This window comes from Dendrobates tinctorius, unplaced genomic scaffold (assembly GCF_039654945.1).
Source record: "Dendrobates tinctorius isolate UK_male_01 unplaced genomic scaffold, ASM3965494v1 ptg000120l, whole genome shotgun sequence".
NCBI classification, from domain to species: Eukaryota; Metazoa; Chordata; class Amphibia; order Anura; family Dendrobatidae; genus Dendrobates; species Dendrobates tinctorius.
Window position 1 is genome coordinate 20,207,479 of NW_027361788.1, and position 22,522 is coordinate 20,230,000.

Genomic DNA, 22,522 nt, shown 5'->3' on the forward strand with positions numbered 1-22,522 from the left:
TGAAGAATGCTAACAGGGCATCCACATAATAGGACTGTCCTATTTTTTTGGTATGTGCATTATACTTGAACCTTGACTATTTAACCCTTCACTGGGTAGCTGATCGTCTGGGGACTTTTCCCCTTATGTTACAATGACTGGCTGGCACCCTATTTCATTTTGTACTACTTGCACATATTTTGGGATACTGTTCACCTTGGTGCTTTTTTTGTGTCACTCTTGTTATGCCATCATGCCATTTTTTACCTGTGTTTATAATAAAGACCTGTGATGTTTCTATCTATTTTGGATATTCATGCACTGGTTTCTCTTTTGTTCTTTTGTCTACTCTCTCGTGCCTATTCTCTCTCTCTCTCTCGTGCCTACTCTCTCTCTCTCTCTCTCTCGTGCCTACTCTCTCTCTCTCTCTCTCGTGCCTACTCTCTCTCTCTCTCGTGCCTACTCTCTCTCTCTCTCTCGTGCCTTCTCTCTCTCTCTCTCTCGTGCCTTCTCTCTCTCTCTCTCTCTCTCTCTCTCTCTCTCTCTCTCTCTCTCGTGCCTTCTCTCTCTCTCTCTCTCTCGTGCCTACTCTCTCTCTCTCTCTCTCGTGCCTACTCTCTCTCTCGTGCCTACTCTCTCTCTCTCTCGTGCCTACTCTCTCTCTCTCGTGACTACTCTCTCTCTCGTGCCTACTCTCTCTCTCTCTCTCTCTCTCTCGTGCCTACTCTCTCTCTCTCTCTCTCTCTCTCTCTCGTGCCTACTCTCTCTCTCTCTCTCTCTCTCGTGCCTTCTCTCTCTCTCTCTCTCTCGTGCCTTCTCTCTCTCTCTCTCTCTCGTGCCTTCTCTCTCTCTCTCTCTCGTGCCTACTCTCTCGTGCCTACTCTCTCTCTCTCTCTCTCTCTCTCTCTCTCTCTCTCGTGCTACTCTCTCTCTCTCTCTCGTGCCTACTCTCTCTCTCTCGTGCCTACTCTCTCTCTCTCTCGTGCCTACTCTCTCTCTCTCTCTCTCTCTCGTGCCTACTCTCTCTCTCTCTCTCTCATGCCTACTCTCTCTCTCTCTCTCTCTCTCTCTCTCTCGTGCCTACTCTCTCTCTCTCTCTCTCTCTCTCGTGCCTACTCTCTCTCTCTCTCTCTCTCTCTCGTGCCTACTCTCTCTCTCGTGCCTACTCTCTCTCTCTCTCTCTCGTGCCTTCTCTCTCTCTCGTGCCTTCTCTCTCTCTCTCTCGTGCCTTCTCTCTCTCTCTCTCGTGCCTTCTCTCTCTCTCTCTCTCTCGTGCCTTCTCTCTCGTGCCTTCTCTCTCTCTCTTCTCGTGCCTTCTCTCTCTCTCTCTCTCTCGTGCCTTCTCTCTCTCTCGTGCCTTCTCTCTCTCTCTCTCGTGCTTCTCTCTCTCTCTCTCTCTCTCTCGTGCCTTCTCTCTCTCTCTCGTGCCTTCTCTCTCTCTCTCTCTCTCTCTCGTGCCCTTCCTCTCTCTCTCTCTCGTGCTTCTCTCTCTCCCTCTCCTCTCGTGCCTTCTCTCTCTCTCTCTCGTGCCTTCTCTCTCTCTCTCTCTCTCTCTCGTGCCTTCTCTCTCTCTCTCTCTCTCGTGCCTTCTCTCTCTCTCTCTCTCTCGTGCCTTCTCTCTCTCTCTCTCTCTCGTGCCTTCTCTCTCTCGTGCCTTCTCTCTCTCTCTCTCTCTCGTGCCTTCTCTCTCTCTCTCTCTCTCTCTCGTGCCTTCTCTCTCTCTCTCTCTCGTGCCTTCTCTCTCTCTCTCTCTCTCTCTCGTGCCTTCTCTCTCTCTCTCTCTCTCTCTCGTGCCTTCTCTCTCTCTCTCTCTCTCTCGTGCCTTCTCTCTCTCTCTCGTGCCTTCTCTCTCTCTCTCGTGCCTTCTCTCTCTCTCTCGTGCCTTCTCTCTCTCTCTCGTGCCTTCTCTCTCTCTCTCTCGTGCCTTCTCTCTCTCTCTCGTGCCTTCTCTCTCTCTCGTGCCTTCTCTCTCTCTCTCTCGTGCCTTCTCTCTCTCTCTCTCGTGCCTTCTCTCTCTTGTGCCTTCTCTCTCTCTCTCTCGCGCCTTCTCTCTCTCTCGCCCTTCTCTCTCTCTCTCTCGCCTTCTCTCTCTCTCGCGCGCCTTCTCTCTCTCTCTCGCGCGCCTTCTCTCTCTCTCTCTCGCGCGCCTCTCTCTCTCGCGCCTTCTCTCTCTCCTCTCTCGCGCCTTCTCTCTCTCTCTCTCTCGCGCCTTCTCTCTCTCTCTCTCTCGCGCCTTCTCTCTCTCTCTCGCGCCTTCTCTCTCTCTCTCTCGCGCCTTCTCTCTCTCGCGCCTTCTCGCGCCTTCTCTCTCTCGCGCCTTCTCTCTCTCTCTCTCTCTCTCGCGCCTTCTCTCTCTCTCGCGCCTTCTCTCTCTCTCGTGCTCTCTCTCTCTCTCGTGCCTTCTCTCTCTCTCGTGCCTTCTCTCTCTCTCGTGCCTTCTCTCTCTCGTGCCTTCTCTCTCTCTCGTGCTCTCTCTCTCTCTCTCGTGCTTCTCTCTCTCTCGTGCTCTCTCTCTCGTGCTCTCTCTCTCTCTCGCGCGCCTTCTCTCTCTCTCTCTCGCGCGCCTTCTCTCTCTCGCGCCTTCTCTCTCTCTCGCGCCTTCTCTCTCTCTCGCGCCTTCTCTCTCTCTCGCGCCTTCTCTCTCTCTCGCGCCTTCTCTCTCTCTCGCGCCTTCTCTCTCTCTCGCGCCTTCTCTCTCTCTCGCGCCTTCTCTCTCTCTCTCTCTCGCGCCTTCTCTCTCTCTCTCTCTCTCTCTCTCGCGCCTTCTCTCTCTCGCGCCTTCTCTCTCTCTCTCGCGCCTTCTCTCTCTCTCTCTCGCGCCTTCTCTCTCTCTCTCGTGCCTTCTCTCTCTCTCGCGCCTTCTCTCTCTCTCTCTCTCGCGCCTTCTCTCTCTCTCTCTCGCGCCTTCTCTCTCTCTCTCTCTCGCGCCTTCTCTCTCTCTTCTCTCGCGCCTTCTCTCTCTCTCTCTCTCGCGCCTTCTCTCTCTCTCTCTCGCGCCTTCTCTCTCTCTCGCGCCTTCTCTCTCTCTCGCGCCTTCTCTCTCTCTCGCGCCTTCTCTCTCTCTCGCGCCTTCTCTCTCTCTCGCGCCTTCTCTCTCTCTCTCTCGCGCCTTCTCTCTCTCTCTCTCGCGCCTTCTCTCTCTCTCTCTCGCGCCTTCTCTCTCTCTCTCTCGCGCCTTCTCTCTCTCTCTCTCGCGCCTTCTCTCTCTCTCTCTCGCGCCTTCTCTCTCTCTCTCGTGCCTTCTCTCTCTCGTGCCTTCTCTCTCTCTCTCTCGTGCCTTCTCTCTCTCTCTCGTGCCTTCTCTCTCTCTCGTGCCTTCTCTCTCTCGTGCCTTCTCTCTCTCTCTCGCGCCTTCTCTCTCTCTCTCGCGCCTTCTCTCGCGCCTTCTCTCTCTCTCTTGCGCCTTCTCTCTCTCTCTTGCGCCTTCTCTCTCTCTCGCGCCTTCTCTCTCTCTCGTGCCTTCTCTCTCTCTCTCTCTCTCTCGTGCCTTCTCTCTCTCTCTCTCTCTCTCTCTCTCGTGCCTTCTCTCTCTCTCTCTCTCTCTCTCTCTCTCTCGTGCCTTCTCTCTCTCTCGTGCCTTCTCTCTCTCTCTCTCTCTCTCGTGCCTTCTCTCTCTCTCTCTCGTGCCTTCTCTCTCTCTCGTGCCTTCTCTCTCTCTCGTGCCTTCTCTCTCTCTCGTGCCTTCTCTCTCTCGTGCCTTCTCTCTCTCTCGTGCCTTCTCTCTCTCGTGCCTTCTCTCTCTCGTGCCTTCTCTCTCTCTCGTGCCTTCTCTCTCTCTCGTGCCTTCTCCTCTCGTGCCTTCTCTCTCCTCTCGTGCCTACTCTCTCTCTCTCGTCTCGCCTACTCTCTCTCTCGTGCCTACTCTCTCTCTCGTGCCTTCTCTCTCTCTCGTGCCTTCTCTCTCTCTCTCGCGCCTTCTCTCTCTCTCTCGGCGCCTTCTCTCTCTCTCTCGCGCCTTCTCTCTCTCTCTCGCGCCTTCTCTCTCTCTCTCTCGCGCCTTCCTCTCTCTCTCTCTCGCGCCTTCTCTCTCTCTCTCGCGCCTTCTCTCTCTCTCTCGCGCCTTCTCTCTCTCTCTCGCGCCTTCTCTCTCTCTCTCTCTCGCGCCTTCTCTCTCTCTCTCTCTCGCGCCTTCTCTCTCTCTCTCTCTCGCGCCTTCTCTCTCTCTCTCTCGGCGCCTTCTCTCTCTCTCTCGCGCCTTCTCTCTCTCTCAGCGCCTTCTCTCTCTCTCTCTTCCGCGCCTTCTCTCTCTCTCTCGACGCCTTCTCTCTCTCTCTCGGCCTTCTCTCTCTCTCTCGCGCCTTCTCTCCTCTCTCTCTCTCTCGCGCCTTCTCTCTCTCTCTCGCGCCTTCTCTCTCTCTCTCGCGCCTTCTCTCTCTCTCGCGCCTTCTCTCTCTCTCGCGCCTTCTCTCTCTCTCTCGCGCCTTCTCTCTCTCTCGCGCCTTCTCTCTCTCTCTCGCGCCTTCTCTCTCTCTCTCGCGCCTTCTCTCTCTCTCTCGCGCCTTCTCTCTCTCTCTCGCGCCTTCTCTCTCTCTCTCGCGCCTTCTCTCTCTCTCTCGCGCGCCTTCTCTCTCTCTCTCTCTCGCGCCTTCTCTCTCTCTCTCGCGCCTTCTCTCTCTCTCTCTCGCGCCTTCTCTCTCTCTCTCGCGCCTTCTCTCTCTCTCTCGCGCCTTCTCTCTCTCTCTCCTCTCGCGCCTTCTCTCTCTCTCGCGCCTTCTCTCTCTCTCTCTCGCGCCTTCTCTCTCTCTCTCGCCTTCTCTCTCTCTCTCGCGCCTTCTCTCTCTCTCTCTCGCGCCTTCTCTCTCTCTCTCTCGCGCCTTCTCTCTCTCTTCGCGCGCCTTCTCTCTCTCTCCTCTTCGCGCGCCTTCTCTCTCTCTCTCGTCTCTCTCTCTCCTCGGCGCCTTCTCTCTCTCTCTCTCGCCTTCTCTCTCTCTCTCGCGCCTTCTCTCTCTCTCTCGCGCCTTCTCTCTCTCTCTCGCGCCTTCTCTCTCGTCGCCTCTCTCTCGCGCCTTCTCTCTCTCCTCGCGCCTTCTCTCTCTCTCTCTCGCGCCTTCTCTCTCTCTCTCTCTCTCTCTCGCGCTCCTTCTCTCTCTCTCTCTCTCTCTCTCGGCGCCTTCTCTCTCTCTCTCTCTCTCTCTCTCTCTCGCGCCTTCTCTCTCTCTCTCTCGCGCCTTCTCTCTCTCTCTCTCTCGCGCCTTCTCTCTCTCTCGTGCCTTCTCTCTCTCTCTCTCTCTCTCGTGCCTTCTCTCTCTCTCGTGCCTTCTCTCTCTCTCGTGCCTTCTCTCTCGCTCTCTCTCTCGTGCCTTCTCTCTCGCTCTCTCTCTCGTGCCTTCTCTCTCGCTCTCTCTCTCGTGCCTTCTCTCTCTCTCTCTCTCGTGCCTTCTCTCTCGTGCCTTCTCTCTCTCTCTCTCGTGCCTTCTCTCTCTCTCTCTCTCTCTCTCTTCGTGCCTTCTCTCTCTCCTCGCGCGCCTTCTCTCTCTCTCTCTCTCTCTCTCGTGCCTTCTCTCTCTCTCTCGTGCCTTCTCTCTCGTGCCTTCTCTCTCTCTCTCTCGTGCCTTCTCTCTCTCTCTCTCGTGCCTTCTCTCTCTCTCTCTCGTGCCTTCTCTCTCTCTCTCTCGTGCCTTCTCTCTCTCTCTCTCTCGTGCCTTCTCTCTCTCTCTCTCTCGTGCCTTCTCTCTCTCTCTCTCTCGTGCCTTCTCTCTCTCTCGTGCCTTCTCTCTCTCTCGTGCCTTCTCTCTCTCTCGTGCCTTCTCTCTCTCTCGTGCCTTCTCTCTCTCTCTCGTGCCTTCTCTCTCTCTCTCGTGCCTTCTCTCTCTCTCTCGTGCCTTCTCTCTCTCTCGCCTTCTCTCTCTCTCTCTCGTGCCTTCTCTCTCTCTCTCCTCGTGCCTTCTCTCTCTCTCTCTCGTGCCTTCTCTCTCTCTCTCGTCTCGTGCCTTCTCTCTCTCTCTCTCGTGCCTTCTCTCTCTCTCTCTCGTGCCTTCTCTCTCTCTCTCTCGTGCCTTCTCTCTCTCTCTCTCGTGCCTTCTCTCTCTCTCTCTCTCGTGCCTTCTCTCTCTCTCTCGTGCCTTCTCTCTCTCTCTCTCTCTCGTCTCTCTCGTGCCTTCTCTCTCTCTCTCTCTCTCTCTCTCTCTCGTGCCTTCTCTCTCTCTCTCTCTCTCTCTCTCGTGCCTTCTCTCTCTCTCTCTCTCTCTCTCTCGTGCCTTCTCTCTCTCTCTCTCTCTCTCTCGTGCCTTCTCTCTCTCTCTCTCTCGTGCCTTCTCTCTCTCTCTCTCTCGTGCCTTCTCTCTCTTTCTCTCTCTCTCGTGCCTTCTCTCTCTCTCTCGCTCGGCTCTCTCGTGCCTTCTCTCTCTCTCTCGCTCCTCGCTCTCTCGTGCCTTCTCTCTCTCGCTCTCTCGTGCCTTCTCTCTCGCTCTCTCTCGCTCTCTCGTGCCTTCTCTCTCTCGCTCTCTCTCGCTCTCTCGTGCCTTCTCTCTCTCGCTCTCTCTCGCTCTCTCGTGCCTTCTCTCTCTCGCTCTCTCTCGCTCTCTCGTGTTCCTTCTCTCCCTATATAGTCGTTCCTCAGTAGTAGCAACAAGGCTCGGCTAAGGCCTCTTTCACACTTCGTTTTTTTTGCATCAGTTCAAATCCGCCAAAAAGGCAGAGAAGCGGATCCGTTCTGAACTGATGTGAACGGATGTCATCTGAAAATGAGGAAATTGAAAGGAAACGCGAGAGAGAGAGGACACGTTGCAAGCTCCGTTTTGAAATCTTTGAGGATGGTGACGGACAGCAACTTTTGGCGGATCCTCCAAAAAACGGATGCAACGGACGGCAATCCGTCACAATCCGCCATTAATGTAAGTCAATGGGGGAAAAAACGGATCCTCAAAAGAAAATTGAGGATCCGTTTTTTTCAAAACCTGGAGAATTGTGACTGATTGTAAAAAACGGAAGTGTGAAAGAGGCCTTATGCCCAACTCTGCAGTGGCTTCTCGAACCCCCTATAAGCCCGCCGTAATTCACTACGCCTGCGCCCGCTGCTAACTAAAGTGGACTTTAGGTCAGCCTTCTCCCTGTCTGTCCTGCAGCCCTTCCATTATGTCTACACCACAGGAGCACGCCAACGCCTGGGATGAGAGCACACCCCTCCCCCCGGAGTGGGCTTGGGCTATTGCTATGTCCCAGTCAGTCTCTGACCTGACTAAAGTGTCCCAGTCCAGGTCCTAGAACGTCTTCCACATCTATCTGATTCGCACGCACCTGACTACGACCTTCACACGGACAGATCGGGTAAAAAAATCTAGGAAGCGGACTCCTGTTTAGCTCCTCTTTCAGTTCATCCGGCCCCTCAGCAGCATCCAGGATACCCCTCCTCTCTTCCCATTCCCCCTCCTCAGAGGTGGACATTGGGTCGGATGTGGAGTCTGTCTGGGTCTGACTCGGACGCAGGACATGGTAGCCAGCCTTATCTCGACTCCTATTCAAACTCTTAAACTAAAAGAGGAAGAGGCACCTGTTCAGGACGACTGTTTCAAATGGGTTAAACGTCCATCCAGAACTTTTCCCAATCACAAGGAGTTTGAGGCTACTGTGGCCAAACTTTGGGAACATCCCGAAAAGCGTTTTCCGGGAAGGAAACAACTGGACATTCTATATCCCTATTGTCCAGATCTTGTCACCAAATGGACAGAAATCCCCTAATGTGGATCTGCCGGTCTCTCGCTTGTCCTCCAGAACAGTTCTGTCTATACCGAACACGGCTCCTCTTGCAACAGACAGGCAGATTGTGTCTTTGACCAAAGGTGACCAGTGCTTCCCTCTGCCCCAGTTTTGCCTCCACCTGGGTGGTGAAATCCATATCTGCCTGGGCCAAAATACTTCGCGCCAGGGCATTGTAGCGGCAGCTACTCCAGATGAGCTGGCAGATTTGGCAGACCAGATTGCTCACGCCGGCAAATATCTTCTGACTGCCTCTTTTGGATGCGGCCTCCTGTTCCACCAGAGCAAGCAGCAACATCATTGCCATTCGCCACATCCTTTGGTTGAAGGTGTGGAATGCAGACCCGACCTTTAGGAAGTCGCCCACCTACCTACCCTTTCAGGGTGCTAGGCTTTTTGGGTCCAGGCTGGACCACATAATTTTGGACTTTACCGGGGGGGAAAAGTACGTCTCTGACCCATTCCAGGCAAAAACGTCCCTTCAATAGAAAAGGACCACTACCTTTTCGTTCCTTTCGATCTTTCTCTTCAGGAACCTCCTCCCAGCAGGACTGTTCTTCTGCTCCAGGGGATAGAAGGAAACCATCCTTCAAACTAGCCCCTTACTGGAGGCATAAGGGCCGCTCCTCAAAGCCCTCTGGGTGCTGCAATCACAAGTTCTCCTTGAAATGATGGCTCACCCCCACCTGGAAGTATTTCCAGGGTGGGAGGCAGGCTTCTTTTCAGGGACGCATGGTTGTTGGTGATCGACGCCTGGGTCAGAGAGATCGTTAAGGCCAGCTACAAGATCGACTTTTCTTCCCCAAAGAAGACGTTTCCTTTTTATCTCGCCCATCAAAACAGCCGTCCCAAGCCTCGGGTCCTCCAGGCCGTCTCTTCTAAACACAGGAGTAATCCTACCTGTTCCTTGGAATGAAAGGTTTTCAAGGTTCTACTCCAACCTTTTTGTAGTCCTGAAAAAAGACTGTTCGCTCCACCCGATCTTAGATCTCAAACAGTTGAATCGCCATGTTCAGATCCACCCACTGAACTGTCCCAAGGGAAGAATGGCTTGGAGAGGCCTGTTTTTGAACCCAAACTGAACTCTGGATTTTGCATTAAATCCCTGCTGTCAGTGGTCACATCTAGAACAAGACCAGTTTCATCAGCAATTCCTTTTGTAGTAATTTTCTTTTCATTTTCAATCCTCACCTTTTGAGTTCATCATGGCTCCCAGTTACTTTTCCAAGGTCCTTATTCCTTTCATGGACTGTATATGCGTCATGGGGTTGTTGGTCACACCATGCCTGGATGACATCCTGATGAAAGGACTGACCAGCGAGAAAAACCTATTCAGCCTCCACGTAACCCTGGATTCCCTTTTAACTCTTTGGATAGGTCCTGAACCATCGGAAGCAACACCATTGGCTGTTGAGGCAAAGGTCCTAAAATTCTAGGGTGTCTGACTCATTCAAACCATGGTCAAGACCTATAAACTAAATTTGGCTAGAATATATCTCCATACTTTAAATCCTCTTCTTTATCCAGTCTGGTCTTCATCCATGTCTCAACTTTGCTTCCCCTTAATGGCAGGTCTTAGCACTTCCCATCCTATTCTAGTACATTCTGGATTTCCATAGGCAGTCAAGGACTTAAAGGTGTTACTTTCTGTGCTCTTTGCTACAAGCAGTCTAACTTTCAACTTTTTTTCCATATATTTCGGTATATGGGTTTCCCGGGTTGAGGTTATGCTGGTTCCTGTTTTGGTTACTACTCCTTTCTTGCTTTCCTTCTGCTTTTTTTTTTTTGGCACAAAACTAGCCTAGTGTCCTAAAAGCCAGCACTTGTGTCACAGTGCCTATACACATGGTGTTTTTTCCTCCCGATGTATTCTACGATGAAGGGATTTTACAGCAGAGATTAGTATATGAGCAAATTTTTTTTGTGTTCCCTGTTTTGCTGCCTCTGAGTTTTGTTTCACTGGTGCTTTGTCTGGGGCCACCTTGCAATCATCGGTTTTATTCTTTTGGCGAAACATTGATTATTTGCTCCTGTAAATAAGAAACAAGACAGGGCGCATCCACTGTGTGAAACCTTTAAAACACAATTGTAATGGTGAGGCAAGGAGAGACTCACCTGATAGGGTTGTGAAACTTCGGTCACAACACCTACAAGCGCATGAAACAGCTGCTGCAGTCTGCACAGGGTCCAAGGACTTGTAAGTGAAGATGGCTTTAAGGTGCAATGATACACTGCGCTGCTTATAATTCAAGGAAATTTATTGGTGCCTACGCGTTTCCTGAGCTGTCCCAGCTCGCTTCATCAGGGCCCTGATGAAGTGAGCTGGGACAGCTCAGGAAACGCGTAGGCACCAATAAATTTCCTTGAATTATACCTACAGCAGCGCAGTGTATCATTGCACCTTAAAGCCATCTTCAATTATTTACTCCTGAGGATTTTCAGAGCTTTTCTGTTCTTTACTTCCTGATTAATTTTTTATTTTTCCTTGTAACAGGAGTTGAAGCTGCCATGCGCCAGGGTTGTAGAAACCAGTGGCATCCTTAATGTCCTGATCAAATTACTAGAAGTGGTCCAACCATGTCTGCAGGCAGCGAAGGAGCAGAAAGAAGTGCAGACACCCAAGTAAGACCTTTATCTACAACTACACCTGTAGGTTCATATATGGCAAACTATCATTCTGGATCTTGTAGGTTCATATATGGCAAACTATCATTCTGGATCTTTTAAATAACTCATCTCAAACTTTTTTCTTCTCTACTTGAGGTGGATTACTCCTGTCCTGCTGCTTATCGATTTCTACGAGAAAACCTCTATCTCCTCCAAGAGGAGAATTCAGATGAACAGGGTAACTAATTTTAAGATGTAAACTAATCTCTTGTGGCTCTGCACGAATGTGTCATGGTGGGCTGCTTGGTGCACCTTTGCTAGAGTCCCAGTTTTTCTCTGTAGATGGAGCAGTGCTCTGAATGCTGAGCTCTGTATAACCTCGCCCACACTACTGATTTTTTTTCAGCTTCCTGAGTGCATTGTCAAGAAGCTACCAATCGGTGGTGGGGGGGGGGGGGGGGGCGGCGGCGTTGCACAGATTAGCTTGACTGAATGTTCTGTAGTGATTTCCTGCTAACAAAACACTGATTGTATTGAAACTACAGTATACAACCTAGTAAGTTACACATTCCTGTAATCACGGTCTCTGCCCCTACATCGTGCTGCATTCAAATAAAATTGCAAAAGCCTGCTTACAGATTTTCTTTAAAGGGAAGGTGCCATCCCCAAAAAATTTTTTCAGCAATTGAAAAAATGTAAAGAATTAATGTTTACATTTTCTTAAATATCATTTGTTTTTAATTTTGTAAAATATGAAAAATAATTTTAAAAAGGTTGGCATTTCCACTTGTTAACACTAGGGGGAGCAGCTACTGAAGTTTGGCACAAAAACCTAGTGTACAACTAGCTCACATTCCTGTCCTGCAGTAATTATGGGCGTACAGTGTCCATGATGTCTGATTTTGATATATGATCATGCCCTAAAATGGACACTGTATGGGTGGAATCTGCTGACATGGGGGTGGTGTCACTCCTCTCCTCCCCTACTGGGTGCTTGCTAAGGGAAAAGAGGATGACATTTAGGAACACCGTGAGCAGCCATTTTGATGGGGCCTGCAAAGTTACTGACTGTCTTTTCATGTAAAGTCTGGATCAGAACAGGTCATCAATCAGCAGAAATGTTTCCTGGATTTCTGTGGAGCAGACAAGCAGACGGTCCATCCATGTGTATAAAACACAGCGCTCTATGTACAATCCCTGGCACCGAACAGGGTGCCCCCCATAGACCAGCACACTGCTCTCCTGAAATACTCTGTGCTGCTGTCACCCTGCTCCTTCCACCATACATCAGGCCCCTGTCGCCTCGCTTTCACACATCGCCAGGACAGGATCTGAGGAGAGGAATGGGGTCTTCGGTCACCGAGGATGGCAGGCAGCAAGGATTCTGGGAGCAGGGTGACAGCAGCACAGAGTATTTCAGGAGAGCAGTGCGCTGGTCTATGGGGGGCACAGAGGGAGATATATGGGGGAGGAGCAGTGAGACAGCAGCACAGAAATCCAGGAAACATTTCTGCTGATTGATGGCCTGTTCTGATCCAGACTTTGCATGCAAAGACCCCATTCCCCTCCTCAGATTCTGTCCTGGCGATGTGTGAAAGAGAGGCGACAGGCGCAGTCCGGGGTGACGCTGGGAAGCAGGCTGGGGGGAATGGAGCCATACAGTAACGATAAAAATGAGACCCCTCTCTTCAGCTGCCTCACCAGCCCTCCCCTGACTGCACCTATTACCCCTGACCTGTGTGCAGGTGCTCAGCCAGAACCACCCTAGAATGGGTCCCCTTTTAGCAGATCACAAATAATACCGCCATATACTTCACACACAATGCCACCATATAGATCATACACAATACCACCATGTAGATCACACATAAAACCAGCAGGGTGACAGCAGCACAGAGTATTTCAGGAGAGCAGTATCACACGGCAGAGAATTGGATACACGGCTCAGCAGACAGTGTCACACAGGAGAGGATTAGATACACGGCTCAGCAGACAGTATCACACAGGATAGGAATAGATACGCGGTTCAGCAGTCAGTATCACACAGGAGCGGATTAGATACACGGCTCAGCAGACTATCACACAGGAGCGGATTAGATACACGGCTCAGCAGACTATCACACAGGAGAGGATTAGATACACGGCTCAGCAGGCAGTATCACAGGAGACAGTATTACAGATATGCCCACACTGGTGTAACTGCCCCCCCCCCTTCCCCATACACTAGACTATGGGCTGTATATGTCACTGTCACTATAAAAGCAAAGGTGTCAGATTACCGGAGATCACTGGGGCTGTGTGTGAGTGAGGAGGCGGAGACAGAGCAGGAGGACAGTGGAGCTGGAGCAGGAAGCACGGTGCAGAAAGTCTAGCTCAGCAGATAGCACTGGGCTACAGTAAAATGGCGCCCAGCCACACCTACAGCAGTGAATGGTGCAGCCCACAGGGGCGTGCCCAGTTCTCTGCTAATGAGGCTGCATGGTGGGGTCGGGAACCGACCGCAGTCTCCTATGTCCAGGGACGGCCATATTTGCAGACTGTATGAGTCCTCCACAGATCTGCAAATCAAGATGTCAGCGCCCAGTGGCTACATTAAAACATTATTACAAACAAACCATAAATCCTAGTTAGTACAACATTTGCTTTAACAACATGTTTTGTTCCTTACTCTTTTTTTGCAAATTATATAAAATTGCGGCACCTTCCCTTTAAGCATTGATGCTCCATGGGGTGTTGAAAGGGGGACCATTTTTATGTTGTGTACTATTGTTTTGATATTTTTATGTTAAAAAAGCTGGAAAATGTTACAAGTGGTTTCATTAAAAAAAAAAAAAAAAAGTTCTCATATAAGTTCTGTCCAGGAACGACATTTTCCTTGGTTGTTTCATTGGCGGACACTGGAAACAGTGCTAGTAGGTGGGTGTAGCCTGCTGAGGAGACCTTTTAAGTGTAATTCTTAAAGGCCTTTTACATTTAGTGATGCACCAGCGATCCGACCAGCGATACAACCCAGTCAGGATCGCTGGTGCATTGCTAAATGATCGCTAGTGAGCTTCCACACAGGAAGATCTCACAGCGATGCAGCAGCGACGCAGCGGACGATACTTACCTTTCACACACAGCGATCCTGACGTCCTCCCGCCCGCCTCCACGCGTCGCTCGTCTCACACAGCAGGAAGCGCCCGACAAGAAATGGAGCCGCTCGATCAGCGATGGACAGCGGGGGAGCCGTTCGGAGGTAAGTATCACACATAGCGATATCGCTGCTGCGTCACAAAATCAGTGACGTTTTAGCGATATTGCTAGCGATATCGCTATGTGTAAAACCCCCTTTAGTGTCAGCCTCCTGGTGGCAGCAGTGTACATACCAATTTCCTGTTTTCTCCCCATGATGGCTTTGAGAGAGGAATTTTACACAGATCATTCAGGTAGGGGGATGATCTACCTCATTGGCACGAAGTGACATGAGGACTTTGGTGATGACCCTGGGAGCCCATAGGGGAGGGTGACAGTGTAGAAAAAGGTAGAAATCATTGGTGTAATCTGGCAATGGGTATTTGGCAAAACGCAATGAGGATGTCTCCAACGATGTGACCACTGATTATAGGGGTCCAGAATCTTCAGACCGGAACAAATCTGTTGGGCGAGAGAGGAGAGGCCAAACTGGCAACTCCCTGGAGAAAGACTTTAACCTGTGGCATAGATGCCAGTTCCCTCTGGGAAAATCGACAAAGGTGAGACCTGGCCCTGTAGGGTACTAAAGGGCAGGCCTGAGTGTAGACCAGATTGAAGAAAGTCAAGGATGGATGGAAGGAAGGGAGAGAGATATTGGGAAAACTTTGTTGCGTCACACCATCAGAAAAATGCTTTCCAGTACCTATGGTAAATGCTGGAGGAGGCTGGTTTACTAGCTCTGATCATGGTCTATATCAGTGGTCCCCAACCTTTTCTGCACCAGGGACCGGCTTCAAGCAATATAATATGCCCGATCCGAGTATAAGCCGAGGCACCTAATTTTGCCACGGAAAACTGGGTAAGCTTATTGACTCGAGTATAAGCCGGATATGCATTGTCCCCTCATTCCTATCCCGGTATGTGTGGTTCCCCCGTCCTGTCCAGCTCTGTGTGGCTCCCACCCTTGTATGCATGGCTCTGTTCCCACCCTCCCATCCTTGTATGCATGGCTCTGCTCCCACCCTCCCATCCTTGTATGCATGGCTCTGCTCCCGCCCTCCCATCCTTGTATGCATGGCTCTGCTCCCGCCCTCCCATCCTTGTATGCATGGCTCTGCTCCCGCCCTCCCATCCTTGTATGCATGGCTCTGCTCCCGCCCTCCCATCCTTGTATGCATGGCTCTGCTCCCGCCCTCCCATCCTTGTATGCATGGCTCTGCTCCCGCCTTCCCATCCTTGTATGCATGGCTCTGCTCCCGCCTTCCCATCCTTGTATGCATGGCTCTGCTCCCGCCTTCCCATCCTTGTATGCATGGCTCTGCTCCCGCCTTCCCATCCTTGTATGCATGGCTCTGCTCCCGCCTTCCCATCCTTGTATGCATGGCTCTGCTCCCGCCTTCCCATCCTTGTATGCATGGCTCTGCTCCCGCCTTCCCATCCTTGTATGCATGGCTCTGCTCCCGCCTTCCCATCCTTGTATGCATGGCTCTGCTCCCGCCTTCCCATCCTTGTATGCATGGCTCTGCTCCCGCCTTCCCATCCTTGTATGCATGGCTCTGCTCCCACTCTGCCACCCTGTGTGCATGGCTCTGCTCCCACTCTGCCACCCTGTGTGCATGGCTCTGCTCCCACTCTGCCACCCTGTGTACATGGCTCTGCTCCCACTCTGCCACCCTGTGTACATGGCTCTGCTCCCACTCTGCCACCCTGTGTACATGGCTCTGCTCCCACTCTGCCACCCTGTGTACATGGCTCTGCTCCCACTCTGCCACCCTGTGTACATGGCTCTGCTCCCACTCTGCCACCCTGTGTACATGGCTCTGCTCCCACTCTGCCACCCTGTGTACATGGCTCTGCTCCCACTCTGCCACCCTGTGTACATGGCTCTGCTCCCACTCTGCCACCCTGTGTACATGGCTCTGCTCCCACTCTGCCACCCTGTGTACATGGCTCTGCTCCCACTCTCCCACCCTGTGTACATGGCTCTGCTCCCACTCTGCCACCCTGTGTACATGGCTCTGCTCCCACTCTCCCACCCTGTGTACATGGCTCTGCTCCCACTCTGCCACCCTGTGTACATGGCTCTGCTCCCACTCTGCCACCCTGTGTACATGGCTCTGCTCCCACTCTCCCACCCTGTGTACATGGCTCTGCTCCCACTCTCCCACCCTGTATGCATGGCTCCGCTGGGCTCCCCCTTCCTCCCCCATCATACTTACCCTTACACCGTCGCTGCACATCCCAGTATCTCTATCCCGGCGCGTCATCTTCCGGTGCGGTCACGTGGTACCGCTCATTAAGGTCATGAATATGGACGTCATGCCTATGGGAGAGGAGCGGCATCCATACTCATGAGACAGCTCAGCTCAGGATGAAGCTGCCATGCCGGGACAGGGATGCAGGGAAGTGACAGCGCCATGTGTCCAGCATTTGAGCCTGGCTCCGCAGACCGGCAACAGAAGTGCAACAGCCCGATCCTGGGCCACGGACCGGTGGTTGGGGACCCCTGGTCTAGAGAACCTAAACGGTAGGTGAGCGTTCCTGTTAGAAAAGGACTTCTTAAAGATGGTGTCTGCATTCCATGTTTTCAACCAAAGGATGCAGTGTATGGCCACAATATTACTGTTTGCGCTTGCGGAACACCCGGCTGCATCACTGAGGCAGCTAGAAGGTATTTGGCGGCATGATCAATTTTGTTCTCTAATTCAGCTAGCTCATCTTGAGGAGCTGATCCTAAGATACCCTTGCAAAATAAAAAATAAATTTGGACAGTGATTCGATCTGACTGTGTCGAATCCTTCAGTGACGCACCGTCTGGTAACGATAGAACTGTCTTGGAAGACAGGCGAGAAAACTGGCGGATCCACCTTGGGGGACTCAGCCCACTTTGTGAGGTGCACGTCTAGATGATTTCGTCCTGAAGAATGCTTTTCTGGATGTTCCCATTGTTTTCTCAAGTTGGCCTCGAACTCTTACTGATTTGGAAAGGTTCAGGAGAGAGTGTTTGGATAATAGCCGATATAAGGCTATCTACCATGTACGTGAGGGCTGTATCTGAGTCATACCCAGACCGTGAAACTAGATCTGACCCAAGGTCCTCAGAGAGGGGATTTGGGACGAAGAGAGCAGCCTGGGTGTTGCGGAGATCTTGGTGAGCTGGAAGAAGAGCCAGACAGAGCCCTCTTCCTTCAACTCCTACCCGGTCTGTCCATTTGGAGGATGCGGTCAGGTGCTGGCGACTTGCCGTGAGAGACGGTTGGTGCACTGGTGGCTGTAGATAGCTGGAGAAGAGTCATACCTGGTCGGTGAATCTATATCTGACCCAAGGTCCTCCTCCTCCGAGGGGAGCTGTGAGGAAGAAGGCAGCCTGGATGTTTCGGAGAGTCCTGGTGAGCTGGAAGAAGAGCCAGACAGAGCCCGATTCCTTGAACTCTGACCCAGCCTGTCCCTTTGGAGGTCGCGGTCAGGTGCTGGCTGCTCGCCATGAGACGGCCGGAGCATTGGTGGCTGTAGATGGCTGTGGAAGTCATTCTAAGACCTGGACCAGGGACTGGGATACGGTCTGCGACCGACAGAGACATTGCAACAGCCCACTCCGGTGGAGGGGGAGTGCTCTCATCCCGGGAGTCAGTGTGCTCCTGTGGGGCAGACATGGTGAAGTACTGCATTCCCCCCCGTGTGCCTAGCAAGGGGAGCCCTTGTGGAACTGGACATATGTAGAGTAACACTCTAGTGAGGCAAAGATACTGCAGGGGAGTGAGTAACGCTCTCTAGTGAGGTAAAGATATTGCAGGGGACCGCTATAAAGTGGCCCAGGGAGAAGGACAGAACCTACCCGGTACCAGCGATCCGCAGGAGCGTGACTGTGTCTCCCGAATAGTAAGCCCATGGGCTGCCAGGGTAGTGCACAAGGTGCTGGGCAGCGTTATGACGCTGAAGCGGTGGGCGTGGCTAGTGCCCGACTGGCGTGATGGGCCTGGGCTGAGGGAGAGGGGCGTGCATCATGCGGGCTTCCAGGCCTGACTATGGGGGAAAAATAAGCGCCAAAAAAGCACGCACTGAACAGGGAAAACCCCTGTGACAACGAAAGTGAAGCCGCCTATGTCGGCGCCTGAGAGAAGAACAGCACTATTTACTAGGGTTAAGCCGATACCCCGAAGAGGAGGGGGGGGTTCGGTGATAGCGGTGGGAACACCGCAGGGCCCGGGTGCTGAGTGAACTATGAAGCTGCTATTAATAAAGTGCGTGGCCATGAGGGGTCGTTAGTACTGTAGACTTCTATGTGGAGTGTCCGTCTTCTCTTCCAGCTTGGTATATATTGAGGAGGCATACCGCAGGGGCCCCTGGATGGAGGGGGTCGCTGGGAGACAATATCCTCTTTCCCGCACTGTTCCTACAGTGCAGAAGACAGCGTCAACCCCTTCAGCGAAAGGGGGAGGTCACCACCGGTGACCACCGTCTTCCTCTCAGCCCTCTCCGGAGAGAGGGGTGAGGAGGGGAATCGGCAAGGACTAGCCACCGGTTATCGCCCAGAAGCACCCATGAGGGTGGTAGGCGATAGAGTCCTGCCTGAGGGATGCGATGTTGGCGACACCACACTGCTAGCTCAGCCGCACAATATGGGAAGGCAGAGTGAGAACTTAGACCCTGTTTCCCCAAAGCTGTATCTGAAAAAGAAATGGAAATACATTAATAAAAAAACAACAAAACCTGAAAGACAAAAGGTTAGTTGTGGATCTGGGATCAGATCCAGATCCATCTCCTACAGACACTAAGCACAAACTGAGGTACTTGGTGCCTGTCGGTGGGTGTATACTGCCGAGGGAGGAGCTACGTTTCTTATTTTGTATAGTGTCAGCCTCCTAGCAGCAGCATACACCCATGGTAACATGTGTCCCCCAATGAAGCGATAAAGAAAAGGGATCAAGGCATTAAAGAGCAGGAACATTGGCATCAAAGTTTGTGGTCTCAAAGATGCTGGAAAGCAAGGACAAGCGATGTGCTTCCAAAGACCAGCCGCTACAGAAGTCAGGACAGGAGAATAAAAAACACCTCAGTAAAAACAGCTTGAAAAGCAATGATATGAAAAAGCATGCTTCTTGTATGAAGCGGGCAGGTCCGGAGAAGCATTGTGGCCTAGCCATGAGTATTGCTGGTGGCTCACGTGATCGGGCCGCCTGCTAAGGCACCACTGGTGTGGATGTCGGTGGAGAAGTATAGAAGAGGGAAAGAAGGGTACAATACAAACTAAACAAAGTAATCATGAAATCTCAGCGGCAGGACAATAGAGGAGATTTGGAAATTATCTTGGAAATAGGTAGCCAGTAAGGTCACTTGCAGAGACTAAAGGGCCTGTCACACTAAGCGATATCGCTATAACGTCACTGTTTTTTGTGACGTTATAGCGATATTGCTAGCGATATCGCTATGTCTGATACTTGCCTCCGACGTTTCCCCCGCTGGTTATCGCTGATCGCGCGAGAACGTCCTGGACTGTTTCTCGTCGTCAGCTTCCTGCTGGGGCTTCCTGCTGTGGAGACTAGCGACGCGTGGAGCCGGGCGGGAGGACATCTTCATCGCCTCGTCTGACACGTAAGTAGCGACCCCCCCCCCCCCCCCCACCCCGACCCCTGTGATGTCGCTGGTGAGATCTGCCTGTGTGGCAGCTCACTAGCGACCACTTAGCGATGTACCAGCGATCCTGACCGCGTCATATCGCTGGTCGGGATCGCTGGTACATCGCTAAGTGTGACAGTACCTTTAAGCTGGAATAGACTGACTTGAGAATGGTTTGAAGGGGCAGAAGGAGGATTAGGTGAGAAACCACCTGGGAGGGTGTTACAAGAGTCTAGGTGGTAGGGTATAAGGGCATGTCCTAGGATTTTTACCTAGACCCGAAGTGCCACAATCTGCAAATTCTGCATTTACATTTTATCACTTTAACCCCTTCACTACCAAGGGTGGTTTGCACGTTAACTCCCGGGCCAATTTTTACAATTCTGACCACTGTCCCTTTCAGGTAATAACTCTGAAACACTTCCATGGATCTCGGTGATTCTGACATTGTTTTCTCGTGACATATTGTACTTCATGTTAGTGGTAAAATTTCATTCAAATAACTTGTGTTTATTTGTGAAAAAAAAAAAAAAAAATTGGCGAAAATGTTGAAAATTTCGCAATTTTCCTACTTTCTATTTTTATGCTCTTAAATCACAGATACGGCACACAAAAAACTTAATAAACATTTCCCACATAAACATCAGCACAATTTTGGAACCAAAATTTTTTTTTTTGTTAGGAAGTTATAAGGGTTAAAAATTGACTAGCGATTTCTCATTTTTGCAACACCATTTTATTTTACGGACCACATCACATTTGAAGCCACTTTGAGGGGTCTACATGATAGAAAATACCCAAAAGTGACACCATTCTAAAAACTGCACCCCTTAAGGTGCTCAAAACCACATTCAAGAAGTTTATTAACCTTTCAGGTGCTTCACAGGAATTTTTTGAATATTTAAAAAAAAAAAAATGAACATTTAACTTTTTTTCACAAAAAAAATACTTCAGGTTCAATTTTTTTTATTTTACCAAGGGTAACAGGAGAAATTGGACAGCAAAAGTTATTGTGCAATTTGTCCTGAGTACGTGGATACTGTGGGGGGAACCACTGTTTCGGCGCATGGCAGAGCTCAGAAGGGAAGGAGCGCCGTTTGACTTTTTCAATGCAAAATTGGCTGGAATTCAGATCGGACGCCATGTCACGTTTGGAGAGCCCCTGATGTACCTAAACAGTGGAAACCCTCCACAAGTGACCCCATTTTGGAAACTAGACCCCCAAGGAACTTATCTAGATGTGTGGTGAGCACTTTGAACCCCCCAGTGCTTCACAGAAGTTTATAATTCCCGGGCGTGAAAATAAAAAAAATCGTATTTTTTCCACAAACATGATCATTTAGTCCCCAATTTTTTATTTTCCTAAGGGCAACAGGAGAAATTGGACCCCAAAAGTTGTTTTGCAACTTGTCCTGAGTAGGCTGATACCCCATATGTGGGGGTAAAACACTGTTTGGGTGCATGGCAGAGCTTGGAAGGGAAGGAGCACCATTTGACTTGTTCAACGCAGAATTGGCTGGAATTGAGATCAGATGCCATGTTGCGTTTTGGAGAGCACCTGATGTGCCCAAACAGTGGAAAACCCCCAATTCTAACTCCAACCCTAACCCCAACACACCCCTAGCCCTAACCCTAATGGGAAAATGGAAATAAATACATTTTTTTAATGTTATTATTTTTCCCTAACTAAGGGGGTGATAACAGGTGGTTTGATTTACTATTTATGGCGGTTTTTATATTTGGCAGCTGTCACACGCCAATATGCTTTTTATTGTAAAAATAGTTTTTGCATCACCACATATTGAGAGCTATAATTTTTACATATTTTGACCCACCGAGTCATGTGAGGTCTTATTTTCTGCGGGACGAGTTGACGTTTTTATTGGTATCATTTTCGGGCACGTGACATCTCTTAATCGCTTTTTATGCCGATTTTTGGGAAGCAGAATGAACAAAAACCAACGTTTCATGAATTTCTTTTGGGGGGCGGTGCGTTTACACGGTAAAATTGATAAAGCAGTTTTATTCTTCGGGTCAGTACGGTTACAGCGATACCTCCTTTATGTCGTTTTTTTTAGGTTTTAGCGCTTTTATGCAATGAAAACCATTTTATCTAAAAAAAATTTTTTGCATCACTTTATTCTGCGAGCTATAACTTTTTTTTATTTTTTCGCTGATGACGCTGTGTGGCGGCTTGTTTTTTTGCGGGACAAGACGTTTTCAGCGGTACCATGGATATTTATATGCGTCTTTTTGATCACGCATTATTGCACTTTTTGTTCGGCAGTATGATAAATCATTATTTTTTGCTTCGTTTTTTATTTTTTAAGGGGTTTGCTAAAGGGGTTAACTAATGGGACAGTTTTATAGGGTGGGTCGTTACGGATGTGGCGATACCAAATTATGTGCACTTTTATTGTGGTGTCTTTTTTTTTTTTTATTTCCAAAAAATGAATTTATTAGTGTGTGTGTATATGTATGTATGTATGTATGTGTGTGTATATATGTATATATACATAATTTTTTTTTTAAAATTTTATTTAGTGTGTGTGTGTGTGTGTGTGTGTGTGTATATATATATATATATACATACACTCACTCACTGGCCACTTTATTAGGTACACCTGTCCAACTGTGTGTTAAGACTTAATTTCTAATCAGCCAATCACATGGCGGCAACTCAGTGCATTTAGGCATGTAGACATGGTCAAGACAATCTCCTGCAGTTCAAACCGAGCATCAGTATGGGGAAGAAAGGTGATTTGAGTGCCTTTGAACGTGGCAAGATTGTTGGTGCCAGAAGGGCTGGTCTGAGTATTTCAGAAACTGCTGATCTACTGGGATTTTCACGCACAACCATCTCTAGGGTTTACAGAGAATGGTCCGAAAAAGAAAAAAAATCCAGTGAGCGGCAGTTCTGTGGCCGGAAATGCCTTGTTGATGCCAGAGGTCAGAGGAGAATGGGCATACTGGTTCGAGCTGATAGAAAGGCAACAGTGACTCAAATTGCCACCCGTTACAACCAAGGTAGGCAGAAGAGCATCTCTGAACGCACAGTGCGTCGAACTTTGAGGCAGATGGGCTACAGCAGCAGAGGACCACACTGGGTACCACTCCTCTCAGCTAAGAACAGGCATCTGATGGCTACTTTCAGCAGGATAATGCGCCATGTCATAAAGCTCGAATCATCTCAGATTGGTTTCTTGAACATGACAATGAGTTCACTGTACTCAAATGGCCTCCTCAGTCACCAGATCTCAATCCAATAGAGCATCTTTAGGATGTGGTGGAACGGGAGATTCGCATCAGGGATGTGCAGCCGACAAATCTGCGCCAACTGTGTGATGCCATCATGTCAATATGGTCCAAAATCTCTGAGGAATGCTTCCAGCACCTTGTTGAATCTCTGCCACGAAGAATTGAGGCAGTTCTGAAGGCAAAAGGGGGTCCA

At 50.3% G+C, this 22,522-nt stretch overlaps 1 protein-coding gene across 9 annotated transcripts in view; it reads left to right on the forward strand.

Annotated features, from left to right (window-relative positions):
* HUWE1 (HECT, UBA and WWE domain containing E3 ubiquitin protein ligase 1) overlaps positions 1-22,522 on the forward strand; it is a 234,366-nt gene that overhangs the window by 94,189 nt on the left and 117,655 nt on the right. For all 9 annotated transcript variants that reach the window (XM_073590844.1, XM_073590843.1, XM_073590850.1 and 6 more), the window contains 2 exons: positions 10,169-10,296; positions 10,438-10,519. In XM_073590844.1, coding sequence (XP_073446945.1) covers positions 10,169-10,296; positions 10,438-10,519 — 210 coding nt within the window. The remainder of the gene's footprint in view (positions 1-10,168; positions 10,297-10,437; positions 10,520-22,522) is intronic.